This window comes from Pituophis catenifer, unplaced genomic scaffold, assembly GCF_029215685.1.
Source record: "Pituophis catenifer annectens isolate HBS135680 unplaced genomic scaffold, rPitCat1.0.hap2 SCAF_1, whole genome shotgun sequence".
NCBI classification, from domain to species: domain Eukaryota; kingdom Metazoa; phylum Chordata; class Lepidosauria; order Squamata; family Colubridae; genus Pituophis; species Pituophis catenifer.
In genome coordinates, this window is record NW_027256881.1 from 288,807,405 (window position 1) to 288,832,394 (window position 24,990).

Genomic DNA, 24,990 nt, shown 5'->3' on the forward strand with positions numbered 1-24,990 from the left:
AGGGCTGATGTAGCCCTTTGTTTAAAGGAAATTAGCCCATTATTTATTTTGTTGCTGCCACATTTTTACCATCTATTTATAAGGATAAATGGTAAATCAAGCCTAAGTTTCAAGCCTTAAGAATCTACTGTGCTATTAAAAGGCTGAAAATGGAAAGTGCATTAATAGCTAAAAATAAATCTGAAAAAAGATGCATATTAGAATGTAACCAAACTAAAAAGAGAGAAAATAGCTGGCTAAATGAAGTACTATTTTGAGAATATTAATAGCACAACTTCTAAGGAAACAGCATTCAGCTTATTGAAAATGACAATGTCGGTGAAGATTATGTTACAAATGTAACACATCTGTGCAAACCCGTATCTTAAATCCATTTTTTAGAATAACCAAAAAGTGGGCCACAAGAATTTTATTTGCAAGTTTCTCATCATAATCTTCCCATGCTATTACAACTATGTTAAATATTAGTCTCTGGACATAGACAATTATGAACAGAACTACAATTGTGTTGTTACCTCTCTACTATTTCAAATATGAACCATCCATGCATGTTCCAAATAATTGAATGACTTCACTTGAATAATTATTCTATTTGCATTTAAGTGCTTTAAAAATGAGTATTACTATTTTATGGTGTTCCTGATTGGGTGATTATTCCCAGACCAGTAGACTTCACTAAGCGTTTTATATCTGAACCCTATACTGTATGTCCAGTGGACAAAGTGCTTTAATTAAAAACTGTTCTATAGTACCACTTTTCATAGCAACAGTAGCACAGGTAATTCAGTTTGGATCATTTACTTTATCTGCAGGAATCCTAAGAATTATGGGAAGAATCTTAAATATTTGTTACTTTTTAAAAAAAAAATACAAATACATACATAAGGAGCGAAAGATGGAAACTAAAAGATAATTTTCTATTCTTGTACTATGATATGAATATTGGTTTGTTGCATTTAGGCCCCACTGTAATAATATCTAGTAAAAGTTAATCATGTTGCATATTCCAGTAGTAAAATTACAGCCCAAGATGACTTGAGGCAACCATGGCAGCTTCCAGACATATGGATTTCTACTCTCAGAAATGGTTGATGATGGCAAAATTCTGGAAGTTGAAAGCCGTACAATTGATAGTTGCAAGGCTGAAAAATACTGTTCTAAAGGAATGTCTCTCTATGCACATTTCTAGTCACTGTGATGATCTTCAGAGACAATATTTTGAGTGCTTTGGTTTGATCTCACATATTAGGTGGCTACAAGCAAGTAATTCCTTCTCAAGTATCACTTCTGGGTTCTAGAAAAACATTTGTCTGAAGTCTGTGATGTTACCATAAGGAATAGTCATTTAACATAAGAAATAGTCATTTTTCTTTTTCTAAGTATTCTAGATTTTTATCTCAGAAGTGCAGGAACAATATTTCAAAACATATTACATTGTTTCTCTCCTGGTTATTTGTTGGATTCATACAGTATATGTTAATATAATTAAATAAATGCACATAATCATATACTTATTTACCTGGAAAATATTCTGCACAATAATTTGTGCACTTTTAAGACTATATTCTCCCACATATTTATTAGCTCCTTTTGAAATAAATACACAGTAAAATGGTATAAAGGAGAAAAGTTGCAATATTTATCAACTCCTCTATTTTGAGCATTAAATAAAAAAATCCACATCTAAATATGCAACATTTTAAAACCAATTTTAAGGAATATGTGTAAACTGAGAAAGAAATCTGATGCCACAATGCCACTGTTCTCATAGGCATATTCAAATTATATCTGAAAACTACTGCAAGATATAATCTAAAAATATATTGTGCATTCCCATTTGCATATCATCTGTACCTATAGCAGTAGTCAGTAATCCAAAATTAAAAGATTGTTTCAAACTTTGGCTTACTGTGCTAAAATATATCATGTTTTATTCAAAGACTGCCAAACAATCTGCATTAAGTGTCAATACAACCAGTGTGAGCTTAATGGCAGAGTGGGATTTCAGCATGTTTCTGTAGGAGTAATCCTATATGCCATTTTATATAGGCTCTGGTCTGACTGTAAAGTATTTTGGATCTGAAAATAACTCCATGGAATCTTGTTCTTTATACAGTCATTCTAATACATTTTTAGACAAGCCAATTTGGCTTATAAAGTATAATTTACAAATGGTAGTCCTTATTCTATCAGTTTTCTGATATGATTTTTCCTACTATTGTTTGCAATGCTAATACCAGAGATTTCTTTTGGGGGGGAATAAAAAAGTTAACAGGATGTTCAATTATGTAATTGCCATTTCATGTTTTTGACTCTTTATGGAGATGTCCCTGATAGCATATAACTTTTAATATTTTTAACACTGCAATGCTAATTAGAAAGTAGAGCTTTTAGCCATATACCATCAGAAAATGTTTGTGTAAATAGATATGGCAGCCTTCTCCACCTTGATCTCTGCCACTTGCATTACCAATGAGCAGAGGTATACTTGAACATAGAAAACATCACCAAATTGGAGATAACTGATAAATGGGAATTGTCCCCAAAATAACATCAACAACAATAGCAATTTATTGAAAAGATGTGAGATATATACAAATGTATAGTATTCTTTTAAATTTCAGTGCTTTTACATAGGATTAAGGTAAGGAAAACATAGAGGGCATAACTCCTGGAATTTTTTATTAGGAGCCATAGAGGCATCTGAATTTTATTCTGTGTAACCAAATAATGTGTCATGGTGTGCATGTGTATGCATTTTCTCTTCAGAAACTAAATGTGCTATGCACATGCACATTTCTTGCATGTATCTATTCAAAGTAACAGAACAGAATAAAATACTTTATTTGGCCAAGTGTGATTAGACCAACAAGGAATTTGTTTCTGGAACGGTAGTTCTCGGTGTACATGCAAAGCAACAGAACAATAAAATCATAATAACAATAAGAGGGGGTAGTAAAGAAGATAAGGATAATAATGCTACACCCATACAACTTGAATAATTTTACATAGATATTAGATAGTAATATCTATCTAATTACTAGATAGTGTTCAGCAGAATGATGTCACACATCTAGTTGTCCCTGTGTCTAGTTGTTTTGGCATGCAATGCCCTATAGTAGCTTACTGAGGGGACGAGTTGAAACAGTTTATTTCCACAATGTGAGGTCTCTGTAGATATTTTCTCAGCCCTTCTTCTGACCTGCACAACATATAGGTCTTTCATGGAAGCCAGGCTAATTGCAGTTATTTTTTGGGGGGGGAATCCTAACTATCCATTGGAGTCTGTACCTGTCATATTCGGTTGCTATATATGTGCATATGTGTTGCTTTTCTGTATGCATGTGTCTACCTAGATTATATGTGTTCTCCTGTAGAGAGTAAGGAAGATGACCTGGGGGAAAATATGCAGAAACCATTATCTAGACAAAACGAGCTAAATAACTTTTTTTTTAAGTTCAGCAAAATGAAATATTTAGGCAGGTACTTTCCTGAATTGTAAGGATGTTTTTAAGCCTTGTAAGATCCAGCCTTGTAAGATTCTGTTATTATAGCCATTACCCCCAAAGGATAGTCCTAGTCTTTCTGCGGATTTTCTAGTCTACCTAGTGGGGCTAAAATGCCTTGTGTGTGTGAAGAGAAAAAGAGTATGTTTAATTAGTTCAGGCACATAGGTTGTATCCATGTATAGGTTGATGATCTCCCCTAGTTATATCTGTGTGTGAGGTATATTGATTACAGACCATCAAGTTGTGTTTGACTCTTCATAACCACATAGAAAGATTGTCTGCACAATCTGTCCCTAAACTGGTTTTTCAACAGTGCTCTCATCTCACCATAACATAATCTATCCATCTTGCTGCTGGTCTCTTCTTTTTCCTTCCACCTTTCCTTCTCCAAAAAACCTGGGTCTTTGCATAACGGGTCTGAAGTAGGATAATTTAAGGCTGGTCATTTGTGCCTCGAGAGAGAACGCTAGCTTGAATAGGACAGACTGCACACCCTCTGTTCTGGGTCTCTTGTTTAGAGGGAAAAGAAGGGAATAGACCAGTCAGGTGCCCATGGAGCTGCCCAGCTGCCTCTCGAATAGAAATGCATTGGAGGATGCTATTCTGAGTTGGGTACCTCTGCAGTTCTGAATTGTCTCCAGGCTATTTTCGACTCTTCTTTTGCTGGATTTTCTTCCATAGCCATTTGAATGGTGAACTGTTTTCAGAGCATTACCCTGCTCTGAATACAGGATTCGAATGTAGAGTTCCAAGTCCTTTGACGCATTTCCAATCTAACTTCCCAATGGTATAATAATAATAATAATAATAATAATAATAATAATAATAATAATAATAATAATAATAATAAAAAATCACAAAGTACCGGGACTTACAAATTGAAGTTGAGCGACTGTGGAAAAAGAAATCGTGTGTTGTCCTGATTGTAATTGGAGCCCTCGGAGCAATACCTAAAGGGCTACCCCGCTATTTAGAAATCCTAAATTTGCCGGACTTGAACATTTTGACTCTACAAAAAACCACCTTACTCGGAACAGCTTACATCCTCCGACGATACCTTAACAGTTCCTAGGTTCTTGGTTAGGACTCGAGCTGCTGAGCTATTAACCAGCCTCAAAGGCTGTGAATCTCACTAAAGATTAACCAACAAATAATAATAATAATAATAATAATAATAATAATAATAATAATAATAATAGTAGTAGTAGTAGTAGTAGTAGTAGTAGTAGTAGTAGTAGTAGTAGTGGTAGTAGTAGTAGTGGAAAAATACAGTACTGATGTTCCATTCAACTCCGGTTTTAAGGTTCTTCGATTTCCATCCGCAAACTAGCCATTCAAAGACGACGGAAAAAATAAAAACCTATCTTCGCTCCCCTTTGAATCCGGGTCCTGGCTAGCATTCAAAGCAGGTTTACAGAACATATATACAAACGCCGGGAAAAGAAGTAAACACGCTTCTTAAATGTTACCGCGCGAAAACCTATTAAAATCCCGGAATTAAACAAACAACAAATACATTCGCTAACATCAAGTTTTGCCCTTAGTTGCAAAGCCCCCGTATTGCCATTTCTTAGCTATCAAACATATTGCCTGTATTTTCTCTCTTTTTTTCCCCCTTCCTCTAATCCGTTGTTAAACTCATTCTGCATTTTGCATCCGCCTTCGTGATCGGCGAAAAAGCCTTCAGTGGAAATCAGGATGTGCCGCGCTAGTTCCCCCCCCCCCCCCCAGTCCAACAGTCGTTTGCTGTTCAGGCACTTTCGGAGACAGACTCCAGAAGATGGGGCTTTCTGGGAAAGGAAGGAACCTCAAACAGTATCAGCCGGGCTGCCACGTGGGTTGGAAAGGTTGTAGGTGTGCGTGGCTGGAGCTTCTGGCTTAGTCTGTGATCTTTTTCCTGGCTGTTTCTCCCCACCTGTCCTAGGATGAAAGTGGTGGCTTTAATCAGGTAAAATAATTGCTTAGCGCTGGGAAGCTGTCCGGAGCTGAATAATATTTGCATTTCCCGGTTTCTAGGAAATGCTGGACTCTCTTATTATGTGAACAAAATGATGCAAGTGACAAATAGCCCAAGATGATTCTTCTTTTTTTTTCTTTCTTTCTCCGCGTGCAGTCAGCAGTGTGATAGGTTTTATGAAATACAGGTTTGGTTTTGCTTCCCTTTTAATTCAAGATCAGGGACACTTCAGTAGTGACGGATATCCAGTCTCATCAAACTCGGGAAGCATTGTTAAGTACGAGTTGTATTACAACTAAACATTTAAAGGCCACTATTTGTTGCAGAACTAGGACTTCAGGCTATATTCTGGAGAATGCCTGCATGGTGATATTTTGGAAGTCTTTTAAGATTTTTCTTTTTATGGGTATCTGTTCATAGCAATTCTCTGTTGATAGCTGTCTGGTATACTGCTATAGTACTATTAAATCTAAACATATATATAGGTAGTCTTCGACTTTTAGTGACAGTTGAAAGTTACAAAGGCACTGAAAATAGTGACTTATGACCATTTTTCACACTTATGACCCTTGCAGCATCTCTATGGTCACATGATTTACATTCCGATGCTTGGCAACTGACTCATTTTTTTAAATTTGAGTTTTATTGGGTTTTAACAATTAAACAATTCTTATTCAACTCTTGTGCATGACTGTGACCATTTACATATCATACTAATATTCTCCTATACTCTATATAATTTTACAAAATCTACTATCTGTTATTTCCCTTTTTTCTATCTTCAATCCAATTATACCATTTCTTCCATATTATGTAAAAGTCCGAATCCATCTGTCCTTTCAGTTCCAATGTCATTTTATCCATCTTGGCGCAATCTAATATCTTTCTAATTATTAGATCTTTGGAGGGTGTGTTCGAACTTCTCCAACATTGCGCAAATGCCAATCTTGTCGCAGTTGTGACAACTGACTCATATTTATGACGGTTGCAGGGTTCAGGAGTCATGTGATCCTCTTTTGCGACCTTCTGACAAGCAAAGTCAATGGAGAAACCAGTTTCACTTACTGTAACAACCATGTTACCAATTTAACAACTGCCGTGATTCACTTAACAATTGTGGCAAGAAAAGTTGTAAAATGGGGTAAAACTCACTTAACAAATTTCTCATAAATGGTGGGCTCAATTGTGGTCATAAATTGAGAACTACCTGTAAAGTTTTTCAGAATGATATCTGGGATGGCACTTAAGAGTTATACAGTACTCAGGGTATAGTCACATATTTATTTGTTCAACTTGTATGCCGCCTTTCTCCGAAGACTCAAGTGTCTCTACATAGTGTATTCCTTGGTGAATTAAAACATAGTATATTGAATTAGTCCATTAAACATATACAGCATGGCATATTCAGCCGTGAATTAACTGAATGGGATGAGTTTGCGCCACATTGCAAGCTAAAACATGGCTGGCTATTTTGTGGTTCAGTATGTAATACAAACATAGATGTACAATTAAAGAACAGAGGGTCTTAACACACATGCTTGGCCTAGTAATCCACATATTAAATTATTTTGGTGATAGGAATACTCTTAATTTTACTTTAAACTTTTACCACCCTGGAAACATAATTAGATTAGCTTTGCTGTAGTTAAACACACAGTTTGAAAATGTTTTGAATTGCTGCAAATCATTTGGAAGTTTATTCTCTACAAACTAGTGAATCAAAGGCAAAGCTTAATGATGGAATTATATAAAAAGGGAAAAGGAAAAATCAGCAACTACTCTTGAGATTAAATAAGTCTAACAACAGCCTGCTGAAATAAATAATGCTATGGGAGTAGAGCTTCCTATAACTAGATTTTGTTTAGCATTTCCCATCTCCCCTTCCTTCAGTTTTGATAGGATGGCTCCACCAGTTAACATTTAAAGAATGCGAATAGTTTATGGCTTACACAGATTTATGATCTGAATGAAATGGCCACTTATAAATACGATTATGTCTTGCTTTCCAAGAAATTGTGACTTTCTTCTTAAATTATTATATTAATAATGTGTGTGTGGGCATATTTTATTACAAGAACTGGTAAAAGATGATTTGTATACCAATCAACTTAGTACTATTAAGATTTTTACTAGCAATTTTATTTCATATGATTTTACATTTTCCATGGGTATATCAATGTCTGGTGTCAAGTTCAGAACTGTAATCTAAAGGACAGTTCTTCTAAGTCATGGGTGTCAAACTCGATTGTGTCATGCAACGTCACATGACGTATCACAATGTTTTTTGCCTTTGCGGAGCTGGGGTGGGCGTGACCTACGCATGATGCATCCGGCCTGCAGGCCGTCAGTTTGACACCCCTGTTCTAAGTCATGAGTAATTACATACAAAAAACAAATCATTCACAATAAAAAACATCAAGCTCATGGCCAATTACTAAGTGGTTGAAATAGAAATTTTCTAAGGACCGTGCATCTTCTTGTGATGTCTTTGGAAGGACTGTGGGTTATTTTTAAGATGCAAAGAATATTACTTCTTGAAGTCAGTCTTCTCTTTAGAGAGTAATGTTTAATTACCCAGTTAGTTATGTTCTGATTTATGTTAAACAAAATTATTAACAAGTGGCACTTATTATAATTAGGGTTTTTGGACTGAACAAAGCTTGGATCGTACTCCTGTCTTGATAAATGTTCTGACTTAGGCTTTCCCAGCAGCACGAAGCCAAGTCCTCGTCCCAATAAAGTAAACCCCTTTTATTTAATTTACAGTGAATTCCTCTCCAGCAATGTCTTTCCTGTCCCACAGTCTTTCAAGATAGTTCACAATTACCAACCTTTATTAGTGGCCAGGCCGATATCTTTCACAGGCTGCAATACTTGGCAAGAGTGCAGTAATGAACTAATTGTTTCTTGCAAACTCCACTCCCCTTTCGCTCCTCTTTTATTCCCTCTGGGAGGGCCATTCATCGTCCACCTGTGGCCTTACTCCCAAGTTGACCATTGTTCTTTAGCTGTTCTCTTCGTATGGCAACTCTGCTCATGCGCACACTGGGAACAGACTCCAGCTGTTCGTCTGCCTCACTGATGTCTGACTCCAAAGGCAGCTGATAATTGGCATACGGCCCTGGCCCCCTCCCTGCCTCCGACACGGAGCCCTCATCAGAGCCTTCCCCAGACTCCAGGGCTGGCCCATGTTCCTCCCCAATTTCCTCACTGTCCAAATCTGCTGCCAGATCCGCTGGCTGCTGGTGGGCCATAACAATAAAGTCACTCCCTTCCCCCAGCCCATCCATCCACTTTTAAAAAGTTCTATGCATTTATTGGGCAAATGGGTTTCAATATGTGGATAGACCAAACAGACTCTTTCCAAGAAGTTCTTAGAGTGTCAGGACAATCCTTTTGGTGATAAAGCCACCTTGTGGAATGGGGTGCCAGATTTCCTTTTTTACTGCCTAGCTTTACTCTGAGACTGACAGTGGTCAGTAACAGTTTGTTTCTGTTTTTAATTTCCTTGAGAGCTGAAGATGCTTTTCATTCGAAAATGTAGATAGGAGAAATCCAATCTGTGGCCTCTTTCATAGATTCACTCACTATTCAAGGACACCTGCCCATTGATGTTATGGTATCCACCCATTACACAAATGCCTTCATATTCTTTGCATCCTTCTCCGCAAATATGCTTTTTGGTTTGGGGACTTTTTGAGTATATTTGAACTATATGTGAAAAGCATACAATAAAAGATATCTCATGAATAAAGCCTGCAGGTACTACCTAAAATATAATAAATTATCTGTCTAATGTTCATTTGGATTAATTCAGTGTTCTGTTCAGAACTCCTTGAGTCAATGTATATTTAGGGTGTTCTATAAAGTGGGACAAAAATAATTTAGTTATAATTGTGTAGTCTTCTCATTTTACTTTTCAAATTTAAGTATGCTTACTTTTTTTAAAGGGCGGCCATACTCTGAGAATACTGAGCATTTTTCAAAACGAGGCAATTATGAAGAAGCAAACATTTGTGCCTCACAAATACTCTGGAATATAGTGCCTTTCATTCTGTCTGATATCCTTGGTAACTAAATTGTTTCTGATGGATGTCTTGCACCCACACAACATTAATTTGCATTCTAGTTTCAGCCTGTGAAAAGTCACTGACATTGAAGGTTTAACAATAACTCTTTTAAAGCTTGATGTTTTAGTTGTAGAAATTTTTCTGGCTGTGCATTTGTTTTTAATATTTGGATTCAAGTGGAATGGTATTGTATTTTTAATACAATCAAGATGATGAAAAGAATTTCGGTATTTACCATACGCTTACTTGCTCTGATAAATTATTTCTTTTCCTAAATATCCAACCTGCTATCATATACTGTGCTAGATAGATATACAGTAAAATCTGTTTTGCAGACTGAGATAGTTATGAAAGCATCCTGATTTGGCCTAAATAGGCATATTAGAAAATCAGAAGTTGTTTTCCTGTACCCTCTTGTGCAAATAGTACTTTCATTTCTCATTTATATGTGAAAAATAATAACATAGATAAGAAAGCTTTGGTGACATTAAAGAGAATGAAGCTATTGCTTCAAATATTGCTTGCCTAATTGATTTAAATCCAACTAAAAAATATACATAAACATGGTTAGTGTACTCAGCTGAAAAAAAAGCTAAAAACATATTGATGATTTATTTGAAAAAGCACTGATATTTTTTAAGTGTAAACAATTTCACTGCCATTTTGAGGTAAATATAAACATTACTTCAAGAGAGTTCTTATTGAAAATGCAACCCTTTTTTTCTTCTAGTGGTGGAAAAGACAGCTCTTACAATATGATGCATTGTGTTGCTGCTGGTCATCAGATTGTTGCCTTAGCCAATTTAAGGCCTACTGAAGACAAAGGTAAGGATTCCATATTTTCTTTTAAGAACCTTTGAACTCTTCATCTAGAGCTTCATCTAGATAAAATGATATTTTATCATTTTATCTGTCAAACAAAAGTGGAAAATGTATGAACTTGTTAAGAGTGCTTTATAGGAGCATGGGAAATTATTTTATACTAAATCAGATTATGTCTGTGTAGCTCATAATTACATAGTGTAAAAGTATTGCAAATTCTATATTTGCTTGGGAGAATGTCTACACAGAATTTTGAGGTAAAAAGGTAAGCTTTTGTGCAAAGAATTGCTGTGGGTAAGACTCGTGTCCCCAGCTAAGTTGTTTATAGGAGATAATAAGCTGGGATAATATACTGCAGTTCTCTGTGTTACATTTGTTTTAAACATTAATCTTCACCAGAAACACCAGTGTTGCCATTTAAGCTACATGATTATTTTAAGGGTTATTGTGCATAAGATGTCATAAACTCTGATTTATTATAGCATTGGAAGTTGCAGTAAATTACATAAATATTAAATTAGGAGTTCATTTAGAGGATATTTTTTGCGATCTTTTGAAATAAAACATTCCCAATGTTTAAGATTATTTTGTGTTTTTACATTTCATACAAATGTATGATTTGTAAGAATTTGAACATATCCCTCCATATTGATAATAAAATTATAACAACTTAGAACCAGTTTTGTGTAATGGTTAAATTACTGATTTAGAAACTGTGGGACTCTGAGTTCTAATCCTCTTTTGGGTATTAAAGCTGGCTAGGTTACTTTGGGTCAGCACTTTGATATGTGCCATAAATCTAATAATATTTTGATCAGAACTCTATATCTATACATGTTTACTCAAAGAAACATGTTTATCTTTTATCAAGATATACATCTTGATATATATCTTGAAGGTACTGAGATGTACACGTAGGGAACAGGTGAAAAAATTGGTTAATCAAATGGAAATATTAATACTTGTTTTAGTGCAGGGATCTCCAAACTTGGTAACTTTAAGACTTGTGGTCTTCAACTCTCAGAATTCCCCAGCCAGTATGGCTAACTGAAGAATCCATGGCTTGGATCCTTGGTAATTTTACTAAGAATACAAGGAATTCTTCCCTTTGTTGAAAACTTGTGATGCTTTTACTGGTGGATCAAGGGTCTTTACTGGTGCTCCTTCCTACTGGTGAAGAAGAACAATTTATTGATTATCCTATTTCTCAATCTCCTACTCTCTTACCAAAAGTCTGAAGTGGATTGAATAAATTTTTTGCACTAGTGGTGGTATGAAGGAAACTAACTCCAATCCATAATCTATAGTACTCTTACTGTAAGGTTATCTTCCCCCATTTAGATGTGCCTCAGGATGACTTATTATAACAGTTTGTTTAGTATTATTTCAGTCTTAAAAGCATTTATATCTTTGAGCCAGAAAGATTCAAAAAAGGCTTGTACAATAATAGAAATGATAGTTGCTGTCTTTGAGAGCACTACCAAGTAGATGGGGCAATAAAACTTCAAGGGCAGTTCTTAATGTTTCATGATTCTTATTATGGCAAGCTATAGTACAATTGATGAACTTGCTGGTCTCTATCACAGGATTTTGGTCTTTGTGGCAGTGTCCCACTCAGGGGGTCAGAACAGCAGGAAGCACACACTGAACTTCTAGGATTTTTTTTATCACAGTTTTTTTAAAAAAAAAATCATTATTGTTTCTGTACTTATACCATTATGAATTTTACAAAAGTCAGCGATTTTTTAGAAGGAAGGAAGAAACCAATGAATGATGACATCCTGGGTTGACTCCTAATACAAGAATGAATTTTTGTTGGTGCATGTTAAAAAATAATTTCCATGCACAGGGAAGCTATAACCGTAGTTGATAACATTTATTCGTTTTTAAGATGCTTGGGATGTTTTCAGTATTATTCTCTGTTTTGCATTTGGGAGTAATTGAAATTGGGAGTAGAATATATTTTTATTGTATAAAGGGAATTTTAAAACAGGAGTGTAGTGTTTAATATATATTTGGAGTAATGTTCTTGACATTCTGTACATTCAATAATGTAGAAATGCTTTGTTTGCCTTTCAGAAGGATTTGATGAGCTGGACAGTTACATGTATCAAACAGTGGGCCATCAAGCTATAGAATTATATGCTGAAGCTATGGATTTGCCTCTCTACCGTCACATGATTAAAGGTACCAGCATTAACACAGGCAGCATCTACACAAAATGTGACGGTGATGAGGTGGAAGATCTTTATCAGCTTCTGAAACTTGTCAAGGTATTTTGTATGGCAATTTCTTCTTTTAAAAATAACGATTAAACTTGTATACATCAAGCCTAGAATCGCCTGTACTGTTACAATATATTTGGTTTTCAAAAGAGAATAAACCTGAAAGAAGTGGCCTTAATTTATAGCTTGTTCTGCTCTTTATTGTTGCTTCCCGCTTCAGGTTAAATATCCTACTATTGGTGTAAAACTTATTTATTAATTTATGCTAAGAAATACATCACATTGGTATGGTGATCCAATATGTTTCAGATTTTACTGATATATTTGCTGATATATTATTTTTTCTTGTGCCCAATTTATATTTTGTACCTTTTGTATACTTAACTGTGGGGCCCACTGTAGTTTCTATGTTAGCCCATAAATTTTAAAGGAAAATCAAAAAGAACAGAATTTATTATTTACATTATTTATTTATTTAAAGCATAATCATGGATATACTGAATTACCAGGATAGCACTTTTAGAAAATAGAAAACATTACTGATATGAGGTGATATAATATAAACCATGGCTTATTGGAATGAGCAATAGTGAATCACATGGTTCCCTCTAGTAGTATGATTAGATGTGAGAATAATTCAAGAAGCTTTAAATATTTTCAGTATTGCACTCAAATTGAGCTATAAAAATTCAAGACTTCTAAGGATTCTGCAAAGAAAGATAGTCCCCCATACTTAAATTAGAAAGAATGTTTCTAGGTATATATGTTAGACTCTTCCATTTGCCTCTTTTTGGATTGATTTGGTCATGCAATATAAGTAGAAGGCTCCATTTAGGCATCCAAGCTCCTTTATATATAATGAATTGTTGGATTGATGCAATTGACTGGATATTTTTGTACTCGCTCCATAGACCTTTAACATGAAAATACTGATAAAAATTTATCTCTTTACCATTCTAAATAACTAGTCATAATTATTTGAATTATGATAATCAAACTAGAAATCTTGATCACTGTAGTCTCTATAAAACAGATAGTTTTATATGTATATTGCTTAGATTTTTAGGTTCTGTATTTCTGGCTGATTTCTCATATAGATATCCATCCTGGAATAGATGAGACAATCATGACTATTGGTCTGAAAGTTGGTGGATGAATTTCAAATAGGATGCTTATTGTTTTTGTTCTAATAGAGAAATTATACTTAGAAGATTTTCAACAATAACTAGGAATATAATAATTCTTATGTTGTTTCTAAACTTGGATTTCCTTTTTAGAACAATGGTGTGTTTAGAAGGCACCCGACTACAGAGAGATCAGTTATGGATCTCAGCAGAATATTTTTAGCATGCACACTGATTGAAGGAAATGGACCATTGCTTTGAACAGAAATGTAGGTGGAAAAATGAGGCCACCAGAAGGTGTTCACTCCAAATTTAAACATTTCTGAATTGGATACCTGTGGCTACAGTTTATGCTCTGGATTATTTTGTTTCCTTCTGGTTTGGTGTTTAGCTTTATCACCACAAATAATTATTGTAGGGGAATGACTGAGATAATGTGTTGGAAATTGTGAGTCTTCTGTGAATGCAATATAGGCATTTAACCTCTGCTGTAATAAACAGTCTGAAAAAGCATCAGCTAAATATTACACATGAAACAAAAGCTTTTATGCTACATGTGGTATCCTATATGTACTGTGGAAGCAAACTCATAGATGAAATGAAGTTGGGCATCTTTATCTTTTTCTTCCATTTATTCTGAATCTCTTTCTTGATTGCTTGCTAAATTAAGTGTACAATCTTTCACTGCAAAAATAGCAACACAATGCATAATGAGGATAGATGTACTGATCCTAATGGTATTGGTTCCATAGAGGTTCTGAAAAAGAGATTTCAGTTGAGAACAAGTTTGCTTTGCTCTAACGCAATGGCTTCAAGATTGTTCCAGCTTTACCTTCGAATTTACCAGAGGATCCTTAATAAGCATATAAGTAATAGAGAAACTTTATGGAAAAGAAGTTAATATATCTTATATTGTACATGCAAAATGTGTGCATGTCATATAGGTCATATAGAGCAACAGTGAAACATTTGTGTAAGACAATTTGTGTGCAAAAGAGATAAACACAACAACCACTTTTTTCATGAAAGGAAGAAGTATAGAAATGATTACCTTAGTGTGAAAGCTTTGGAAACTGTTGCTAGAAGAACGCAGATCTCTGTCCTGTTTGAAAACATTGTCTTTTAACTTTCATGATGGAGAATAGCTCAAACTACTCCATTCCCAAAGGGATGAGAAAGTTGTAGTAATAATATGAGGTAGGAGTTGGCACCAGGTAGGATGTCAGCTCACCTATTTTTAATTGGAGTGACAGAATCCAAAATTAAATAAATAAATTAACCACCCCCTCCCCCAAAGCCCTGAAATCTTGCAGGATGTCCATGCTTGTGCAGTGAAGACCTGCATTATTTTAGCTTTTAAGAAATATTTTATTTGAAATTAGCCCCAGTGCCATTGTATAGTGTCAGACCTCTCTTGAAACGTTTTCTTGTTGTTGACTTAAAACTTAATGCATTGAAGTTTGCTTATTGTTTAAAGGATAGGATTTGAAAATTTGTGATATTGTTAGACTTGATTTTAATACATAGTGTACTAAAGAATACACTTAGAGAATTGTTCTAACTTTTTCCATGCCAGAAGATTATTTTTGGCTGAGGTAGGAGGGGGAGGAAAGGAAATGTATTATTGATCAATTAAATTAAATGATTAATAGTAGGACAAACTTGCTTTTCATTTTCTTCCAGACAGCAAGGACTGAATAGATTGCTATTATCTGGAGAATAACAGTCAGTTATGACATAAATTAATGCTAATGTTAAATCTTGACAACTTCTGCTTTGGAAGTTTGTGCATGATATTTATAACTATAGTTGAAAGAGATGTTATCAAGTTGTCTTGGACTAAATAAGTGATGTGTTTTTTTCTAAGTAGATATTAATTTCACTGAAGGAAAATTCAAAGATATAAATATATGGAATCAATTGCATTTATGAAAGACATTCAATAACCATGATTTTACAGCTGAAGTCATTTAAAGCACTTCTAAAATTGCACTTGAAAACTTGCCTACCTCAATACATTATTGGGTACTTTATAAGAACAAGAATTTGGGATTAGAAAAAAAAAGGAAAAGAAAGAGAAAGGGAAAAGAAAAGAACGGAGGAGTGAGGGAGGGAAGGAAAGGAAGGAAGAAAAGAAAGAAAGAAAGAACAAAAGAAAGAAAGAGAAAGAAAGGTAGGTTTTCATTTTCCCCTATGGGTAGGTACTTGCACTTAAGAATTGATGATCTAAATGTGAGTACAGTATATTCAAGAGTGTTCCTTTTCCCTGAGAAATAGCTATCCTGCATTTGGTTAGAAACCTTTAATGAAGATAAGACAGCTGACACAATTGCAGGGTTCACACATTGTGCACTAATCTGAGTTAGTTTTGACTCTGCCAATTAAGGATTATGAAAATTGACGTAATACCCATCTGGAAGATACCAACAAATTGCAGAAATCGGACTGAAGCAATATTTTTTTTGTATTCATATTTGGGAAATAATTATTGCAGTGTGTCATAAATTTGCGTTGTTGCTCAAAATGTAATTCTTTTGAGTTGGAAGTTGAAGGCGTTGAAACAAAATTGTTTCAGTCTTTGGATTCTCATAAAGTCCTTTTAGTCTTTGGATTCTCATAAAATTCTAAGAGTCCTTTTGACTTATACTAGTCTTACTATCTACATTTAATAATCAAATATGAAAAGTTACTAATGGAAATCTGGTTATAATTCAGAGTGAGCCATCTTGCCATTTGACTTCTTTAAAAAATTGATAAAAACTTTTCAAAGTTTGAAACATTAATTTATTTAAATAAAACCTAATGCAGCGTTCAATAAAAGTTCTAAAGTGGAGTAAAACTATTCTAGACATAATAAAATCAATAACTTTACAGCATCTGTAAAGTTAATACATTTTCCAGAACCATAAAATACTAAACTCTGTTGTAAAACATACTGAAAAAGTGTACTTTTTACTTGGTGCTGAAAAATAGAGTAAAGGTAGTAGTGGATGAGATCTTTTGGGATAGGTTTCTAGATTTGAATAGTCTGACTGCAAAAACTCCTTCCTGCTCTCCCATCCATGCATCCATCCATATTTAAGAACATAGCTAGTGTGGTATAATGATTAAGATGTTGCACTAGGAACAGGGAGATTTTAGGCATAAAAGGCAGCTTCGTGACCTTGGATCAGTCACACCTTTTTAGCCCTAATCAGTATTAGCCTCAATCAGTGATGAGATGCAAGATGAAAAACTAAACTTGTCATTACATCTTGGTAATTTTACTCCCTGAACTGAAACTCAGTGCAAAACAAAGTGATCCTATAACCAAGTGGGACAACTCTACAAATACAAATATTCAAAAGATGGATTAAGTAGCACTGAGAAAGTATGCTGAACCAGTGCATATCCTCACAGTATGCATACATTAAGGATACTAAGCATTCTGTTACTTTACTTTACTTTACTTTACTTTACTTTACTTTACTTTACTTTACTTTACTTTACTTTACTTTACTTTACTTTACTTTACTTTACTTTACTTTACTTTACTTTAATTTGATTTATATACCACCCTACTCCCGAAGGTCTCAGAGCGGTACACAGCCAACAATAAAATACATACATACAAAATTTAAAAGCAGAAATAAAATCAAATTATATAGTTTTGGCCCAGACAGATTAAAACCCCAATCAATTTAAAACAAATTTAAACATTTGAATATATAAAATACTAAAAATATTAAAAATTAAAAAAAATTTAAAAAGAGGAAGAAAATTAGGCCAGGCCCGCCTGGTGAAATAAAAAGGTCTTTAGAGCGCGGCGGAAGGTGCGCAGATCCGGGATCCTCCGTATCTCCGGGGGGAGCTCGTTCCAGATAGTAGGTGCCCCCACAGAGAAGGCTCTTCCCCTGGGGGCCGCCAGTTGACATTGTTTCACCGACGGCACCCGGAGGAGCCCCTCTCTATGGGAGCGTACCGGCTGGTGGGAGGCTATTGGTGGTAGTAGGCGGTCCCGCAAGTACCCAGGTCCTGAGCCAGGGAGCGCTTTAAAGGTTGTAACCAAAACCTTGAAGCGCACCTGGAAGACCACTGGGAGCCAGTGCAGCTCACGCAGGAGAGGTGTTACATGGGAACGCCATGTCGCTCCCATTACCACCCGCGCGGCCGCACTCTGCGCCAGTTGGAGCCTCCGGGTGCTCCTCAAGGGGAGCCCCATGTAGAGAGCGTTACAATAGTCCAGGCGGGAGGTGACGAGGGCATGAGTGACCGTGCGTAAGGAGTCCCGATCCAGAAAGGGACGCAACTGGCGAATCAGGCGAACCTGATGAAAAATCTTCCCGGTCACGGCCGTCAAGTGCTCTTCTAAAGACAGCCGTGAATCCAGGAGGACGCCCAAGTTGCGCGCCCTCTCCGTGGGGGCCAATGATTCACCCCCAATAGTCAGTGATGGCACCAACTGACTATATCAGGACGTCGGAAACCACAGCCACCAAGTCTTGGATGGGTTGAGCCTGAGCCTATTCCTCCCCATCCAGATCCGCACGGCCTCCAGGCACCGGGACATCACTTCAAGGGCATCGTTGGGGTGGTCTGGGATGGAGATGTACAGCTGGGTGTCATCAGCGTACTGGTAGTACTTCATCCCGAAACCGCGGATGATCTCACCCAGCGGCTTCACATAAATGTTGAACAGGAGGGGCAAGAGGACCGACTTTTGTGGCACCCCGCATATGAGGGGCCTCGGGGTTGACCTCTGCCCCCCTGTCAACACAGACTGCAACCGGTCAGAGAGAAAGGAGGAGAACCACTTCAACACAGTGCCTCCCACCCCTAACTCTTCCAACCAGTGCAGCATGATACCATGGTCGATGGTATCAAAAGCTGCTGAGAGATCTAACAGGACCAGGACAGAGGAGCACCCCCATCCCGAGCCCTCCAGAGATCATCTACCAACGCGACCAATGCCGTTTCCGTGCTGTACCCGGGCCTGAAGCCCGACTGGAACGGATCCAGATACGTCGTTTCATCCAGGTGCTGGGGGAGCTGTTGAGTTAGAAGAATATACACACTTGAATTTTGTCCACTTTAATCTCCCTTCCATTTTTCCCAAAACATCGCACGTCCATTAGTTTGATCATTCATAAGAATTGGCTTGTTATAATAGAACATAATAACTCAATTATGCATCTAAAAATACAGTGCATGTATTATTATTGTTAGTGTTGTTTTAATAGCTAACTCATTTACTTTATTCTGTTAGATTAAATAATGCTAGAAAGTATAGTAAGTACCATTTTGCATACACATCTGAGATAATATTCTGGTGTAGTGCTCATAATGGATAAACTGTTAATTTAATCTCCTGATTTGTTTTAGATATAATGCTTAAGGCAGTTTGATATTGTATTAGAAGAATGACATCTTCAGTTGTGCAGTAGATCAGGAACAAATGTTTTCAGTTGGTTGTTTGTGCCATTGATTCTATAGTTCCAAAAGTGGATCCAAGATGTGTACATGTGGAAGTCTTATGAAGCATGTTTCTTAAGAATGTATTCATTGTTGCGTGATGATACGTTTTGAAGAAGAACATAGTTTATAATTTACATTTTTAACTCTAGTAGAGACTAAAGGGAGATGATATTTGTTGTATTAAGGTGAAACATGGTTTATTCCTTTGCCCAATTACATGGAACAAGAGATGCATAGAATCAAAATGTGTGTGCTAATATCCTACTTTGCTACTCATTGTCTACCTGCTTATATATTATTATAAGCATATTATCTTTTTAAAACATAGAACTTTTAAAAGATGTTTTCTCAACTATAGATCCATTCACATGTTCTACTTGGCACATTTACATTGCCACTAGAATTATTTTTTTCTCCTTAGTCTCTCATTATTATAATGAACTTCTACTGAATAGTAATAATTTATTTGAATCCTTTATGTCTCTGTTCATTCATTATGTTCAGTGTGACTATAATTTGTAGAAATATTTATAGATTTTTAGCAAGTACCATGTTTCCCTGAAAATAAGACCTGGTTTTATTTTTTTTTTATTTTTTTTTTGCCTCCAAAAGAGGCACCAGATCTTATTTTGGGGGGATGTCTTCCACTGTTTCACCTTGCAGCGGCAGCACTGACAGCCCCGCCTAGCAGGAGCCTTTGTGGCCACTGCTGGCCCAATTCTTCTGCAGCCACTTACCATCGCTTGCATGAGGCATCCCTGGTCTCCATTTCACCATCAGAGGCCTTCAGGAAAGGCTTCTGAAGCTGAGAAACGAGCTCTGCCAGTGTCTCTGATCGCGAAATGGAGTTTGGAGGACATTATGCATGTCAATCCGGAGCTTGTTTCTCAGCTGCAGAGGCCTTTCCTGAAGGCCTCTGAAAGCTAAACGGAGGCTGGGGGGGGGGGGGCGATCCATGCAAGCAGTGGCAAGCAGCTGCGGAAGAAGTGGGCCAGCAAGGCGAGGCAGGTGTCAGAGTGTGTGACACCTGGCTGCAACTGTCAGAAGGTAACCAGCTCCATCCCCCCATCCCCACCCTAGCTTAATTTTTACCTTTGCGCCTTGCAACCAGGTGCAATGGAGTGGGCGGGGTCTTAACTAGGACTTATTTTGAGGAGGTAGGGTTTATATTGGGCACACGTGTAAAAATCAAGTTAGGTCTTATTTTCAGGATAGGTCTTATTTTCAGGGAAACATGTTAGATTGATCCTTTGAATAGTGGAAGAGCCATTTCAAGATGGTTCTGACTAGAAGTTATAGGTGTTGAAGTCCAGCCCATTTGGATGGACTTGGATTGAGGAATTTACTTTAAACTACCTACTTGGCATTGAATTTAGTAGAAAGGTGGATATATATACTTGGTGAACTTGTTATTAGTCAACTGAGACTGATAAAAAATAAAACATTTAGCAGAACAAATAACAGATTTTAGATTCAAAAATGGTCTGCATGGTGAAGGTATCCTTGAGATTAAATTGCTGTATATATCAAATTATATTGTATAACAATACTCACAAGCAAATTCGGTAAATAAACCACATAGTACATATTTTGCAGAGGATTTCTTCCCCATTCGAAGCAGAAGATGAAACTCATTGCCCTTTTTTTTCTGTTATATGAATAGCAGCACTGGAACTATTCCTCATATATTATTTCAGTAGTTCTATTATTATTCTGGATATATTATTACAGTGTTATTAAACCAGGGGTTCTTCTGATGCATGAGACTTTTGCACCCACAGTGCTTTATAATTGACCATATTGTTTTGGATTGGTAGTGTAGACTAGATTCATGTTGTCTATTTCTCATTGTCAGGGTTCCAAAGTAAAAGATGGCTTCCAGGACTGACACTCGTGATGAAAAGGATGATAATGTAGTACAAATGGGAAGAGTGAAACTAATTAAAGAGAGTCCTTGACTTGTAAATAGTTCATTTAGTGACTGTTTGAAGTTACAACAGCACTGGAAAAAGTGAATTATGTCTGTTTTTCACACTTATAACCATCCCCATTGTCATGTGATCAAAATTCAGACGCTTGGCAATTGACTCATATCTATGACAGTTGCAATGTCCTGAAGTCATTGGCTCACTTTTTGAGACCTTCTCACAAGCAAAGTCAATGGGGAAGCCAGATTCACTTAGCAACAGTGTTACTAACTTATCATGTCCAGTGATTCACTTAATAACTGTGGCAAGAAAGGTGGTAAAATGGGGGCAAAATTCACTTAATAATTGTCTCACTTAGCAACAGAAATTTGGCCTTCGTTGCGATCAGATCATTAAGGACTTCTTGTACATCTTTGAATTTACAGTAGGTTCAGCTAACACAAACTGGTACATTAGTTGTTTTAATTATTTGAAAAAGGGTACTTTTTGCTTTTACATATTGCATGGTTTGAATGTATTGGACAGGCCCAGCAGACTCATCTAAAGTTAGTTATACCTGGGACTAAGAAACCAGAGGTAGTAATAAAAAATTGGGGCGGGAGAAAGGGAGAGTGATTCTGGGAGGGAATTGAAAGAGGCTAAAAGATTATTGCTATCTTCTTAGTTGGATGCTGTTTTTAGATTAAGTGGTTTTGCATCATTTTCCAAAAGTATTATAAGGATACATTTAATCTTATTTGAAAATAAACTGAATTAGAATCATTTTCCTGGGGAATACTTTTCCAAGTGTTGCATCTGTCTTTCTAAAGTCATTAATAAACAACTAGATGCCCCTGCAGTTCATCTGAAAATTGTAGGACTGGCTCCTGACTCGCCCCCTCTCCTGCACAAATAGTAGCTGCTTACTGGGAGAAATATTAAATTTTATGTAAATACTCTTATGTGAATTTGTCTCTATTGGGTATGTGGGATTGCAACCTGTTGTGTTTCTTCTGAATAAAGCATAGAAAGGAAAACTAGTGATGAAAGATTTTATTTATTTTATTTATTTTTTATTTTTATTTATTTTTATATGCCGCCCTTCTCCGGAGACTCAGGGCGGCTTACAATGCGTTAAGCAATAGCCTTCATACTTCTGTATATTTTATACAAAGTCAACTTATTGCCCCCACAAACTGGGTCCTCATTTTACCCACCTTAGAAAGGATGGAAGGCTGAGTCGACCTTGAGCCTGGTGAGAATTGAACTCGCAGTAATTGCAGGCAGCTGTATGTTAAATGCTGCCTTAGTAGGAGGCATTAGCCTCCTACGCCACTCAGGCTCAGAAAGATGACTAGGAAATTTTGGTTTCTTTTCCTAATAAGTCCTAAGACTCCGATTGCCAGATTTTCTTAATTTTCCACTGCCAGTTTATTCTAATGTGGCCTTGCTTGATGAATGTAGCGTTCTGGATCTATAAGATTCTCACATGCATTTGGAAATGGGCAACTAAGGCATTGTTTACAGGACGTCAAACTTGCTACACATTGATAAACACACATTTCCTCCCTTTATCAGGGATATTGCAGAATGTGAAGTATGGGTTTCCAATTGTACTCATTCTTTTCAAACCTCTTCCTGTTTAAAAGTTAAGCTTCACTAATTGGAAGCTGATCAGTCCCTGAATTTTTTTTTATTTTGCCTTTAAAGTCTGTTTATTAGTCATTAAATCTAACCTTTACCTAGTTCAGTTTGGCAAGACTTCAGAAAGAAACAGTATATTTATTTTTAAGAAGATCGTGTCATCCTTCTAAATGCAAAATGAGCATTAATTAACTATAATATTTACAAATCATTTTGCTTTAATATTCCTTTAAGAATACTACCACTTTAAGTGAAGTATTTGTATATGCATAAAAAGGGTCCATACTTCTCTAGCAGCCAGTAGATTTCTAATTATCGCTTAAAATCTAATATTGCTACACAAACACTATTAAATCTTGCTGATTTTTTTTTCAAAAATGAAATCTGTAATTTACTTTAATAATCTTTACAGCAATCACATTTTAAAATCAATGGGAATTATGGTAAAAGAGTTCAGAACTGTTTAAAGTCACTTATCAAAATGTTTTTCTTGGATTTACTGTGACACAGGAGTGGATTTGGTTTCAGTAAGCCATGTATTTGAGAAGCAATTGTAGTTTAAGTCATAAGGGTAATATATAGATGATAAAAACACTTTTGGAAACCCTTTACATTTGATCAAGAAATAAAGCTTGCATTTTAGGACTGAACTCTGTGTAGGTCCACTGAAGATGCTGAATTGTGAGAATTAATTTTGGAATTAGCAAGTCTTGAAAATAATAGTGTCAAGAAGTGTCAAGAAAATAGTGTCAAGAAAAAACACTCATCTTTTTATAGGTGGGAGTAGCTAAGGGAATTTTCAGATTATATATAGGATGTTCTTATTAAACAACAGAAATATATGAATGAAAAATACCATTGTTTTAATTTAGTTTTCAATCAGCTGTAGTAACTGCATTGCAGAGCTCAATTACACACGCTAAAGGCCTGTTGAAATAAATGAAATTGAAGTATTAATTTAAGCATGCTACAGACAAAAGGTTCATACAGAGAAAAAGAACAGCCTCTGAATATTGCTCCTATTTTGATAATACATCAAATAATACATTTTGCAGAGATATCAAGTTTGATTAATGCAATGAAGATAATTTACATTTCCTGTTCTTGTAATCAAAATTATGGTACTTTGTAATCAAATATGGGATCTTGGTGCTACATTTACTAATACATAAAATAAAATAAGTAGAGTTCTCTGATTAAATTATCTTTTTTAAATGGACCAACTATCAGGAATTATTGTACTTATATATACTATAGTGGCATAGTCAACAGGCTGCTGCAAAGTTTATATTTTCTTCTCAAATCCAATTGTCTTTAGAAAATCTTGGTTTGTTACAAATCGGGTAAGCTTACTACATTTTCATCTTTCATATTCTGTGAATTAGATATTTTTGACAGCTCCTTCCTTACAGACCAATACAGAACCCAAAATATTCTAAAGCTGATACAACAGTGCCCTCTGTAGGCTGTGTGTATGCAGTTTCTTATATAGGGAAAGAGTTAAATATTCTTAGGATGGGGGTGTTTAACAGGATGTTACATTATTAAGTTATTTAGAAGCGTTTTTTCTTAGATAAATTCTGATTTATATGTATTCTAGAAAGTAATAGTCTAATACCATATTAAAATAAATATTATGTTTCTTAATATATCGGAGTAAATTATTGATTTTATGAGACATATTTTCTAGCCAGTTGAGGCTAATAGAATCTTTGAACAATGGTCTTTTTCTACTAATCTTCTTTATATGTTTTAAGTCATAAATTATATATACATTTAAGTAAAGAATCAATGTTGTGTAATGATTTAAGATGGCCAAGATAGGTCTGGCAAGACCCACATTCAATGTCACTCTGTGCCTGGCTTTGAGTAGCAGTCATTCCCACACGAATCTTGTTGCAGAGAGAAATAGGGAAAGTCTCAAAGGAAAGTTGAGATATAGATCCAGGAATAACTTAGTAACTTGTTAACTCTGTGATTTTTAACTCATGAGATGTTTTGATAGACTGTGTAGATAGATAGGTTTATTGTGTCCTCTTAGACCTTCAAAGAATTTTCCAGAATTGATACATAGCTTTCCTCAGTGAAAATATGTGAAACATGGACACCTTTCTGCATATATTGCACATAAATATGTATATACTACAGTGCCATTTTATGGTAAAAGGTAAAGGAGTTGATGTGGACTTTACTCCACTAGTTATTGCCGCCTATAGGGGGCAGTGCTCATCTCCATTTCAAGACCATTGAGCTAGCACTGTCCAATGACATTTCCACC

The 24,990-nt window shown here is 35.8% G+C and overlaps 1 protein-coding gene across 1 annotated transcript in view; it reads left to right on the plus strand.

The window, feature by feature from the left end:
• The first annotated feature begins 5,434 nt into the window (after positions 1-5,434).
• The window catches only part of DPH6 (diphthamine biosynthesis 6), a 229,309-nt gene continuing 209,753 nt past the window's right edge, over positions 5,435-24,990 (plus strand). Inside the window, exons 1-3 of the mRNA XM_070931353.1 lie at positions 5,435-5,457; positions 10,267-10,361; positions 12,438-12,631. Coding sequence (XP_070787454.1) covers positions 5,435-5,457; positions 10,267-10,361; positions 12,438-12,631 — 312 coding nt within the window. The remainder of the gene's footprint in view (positions 5,458-10,266; positions 10,362-12,437; positions 12,632-24,990) is intronic.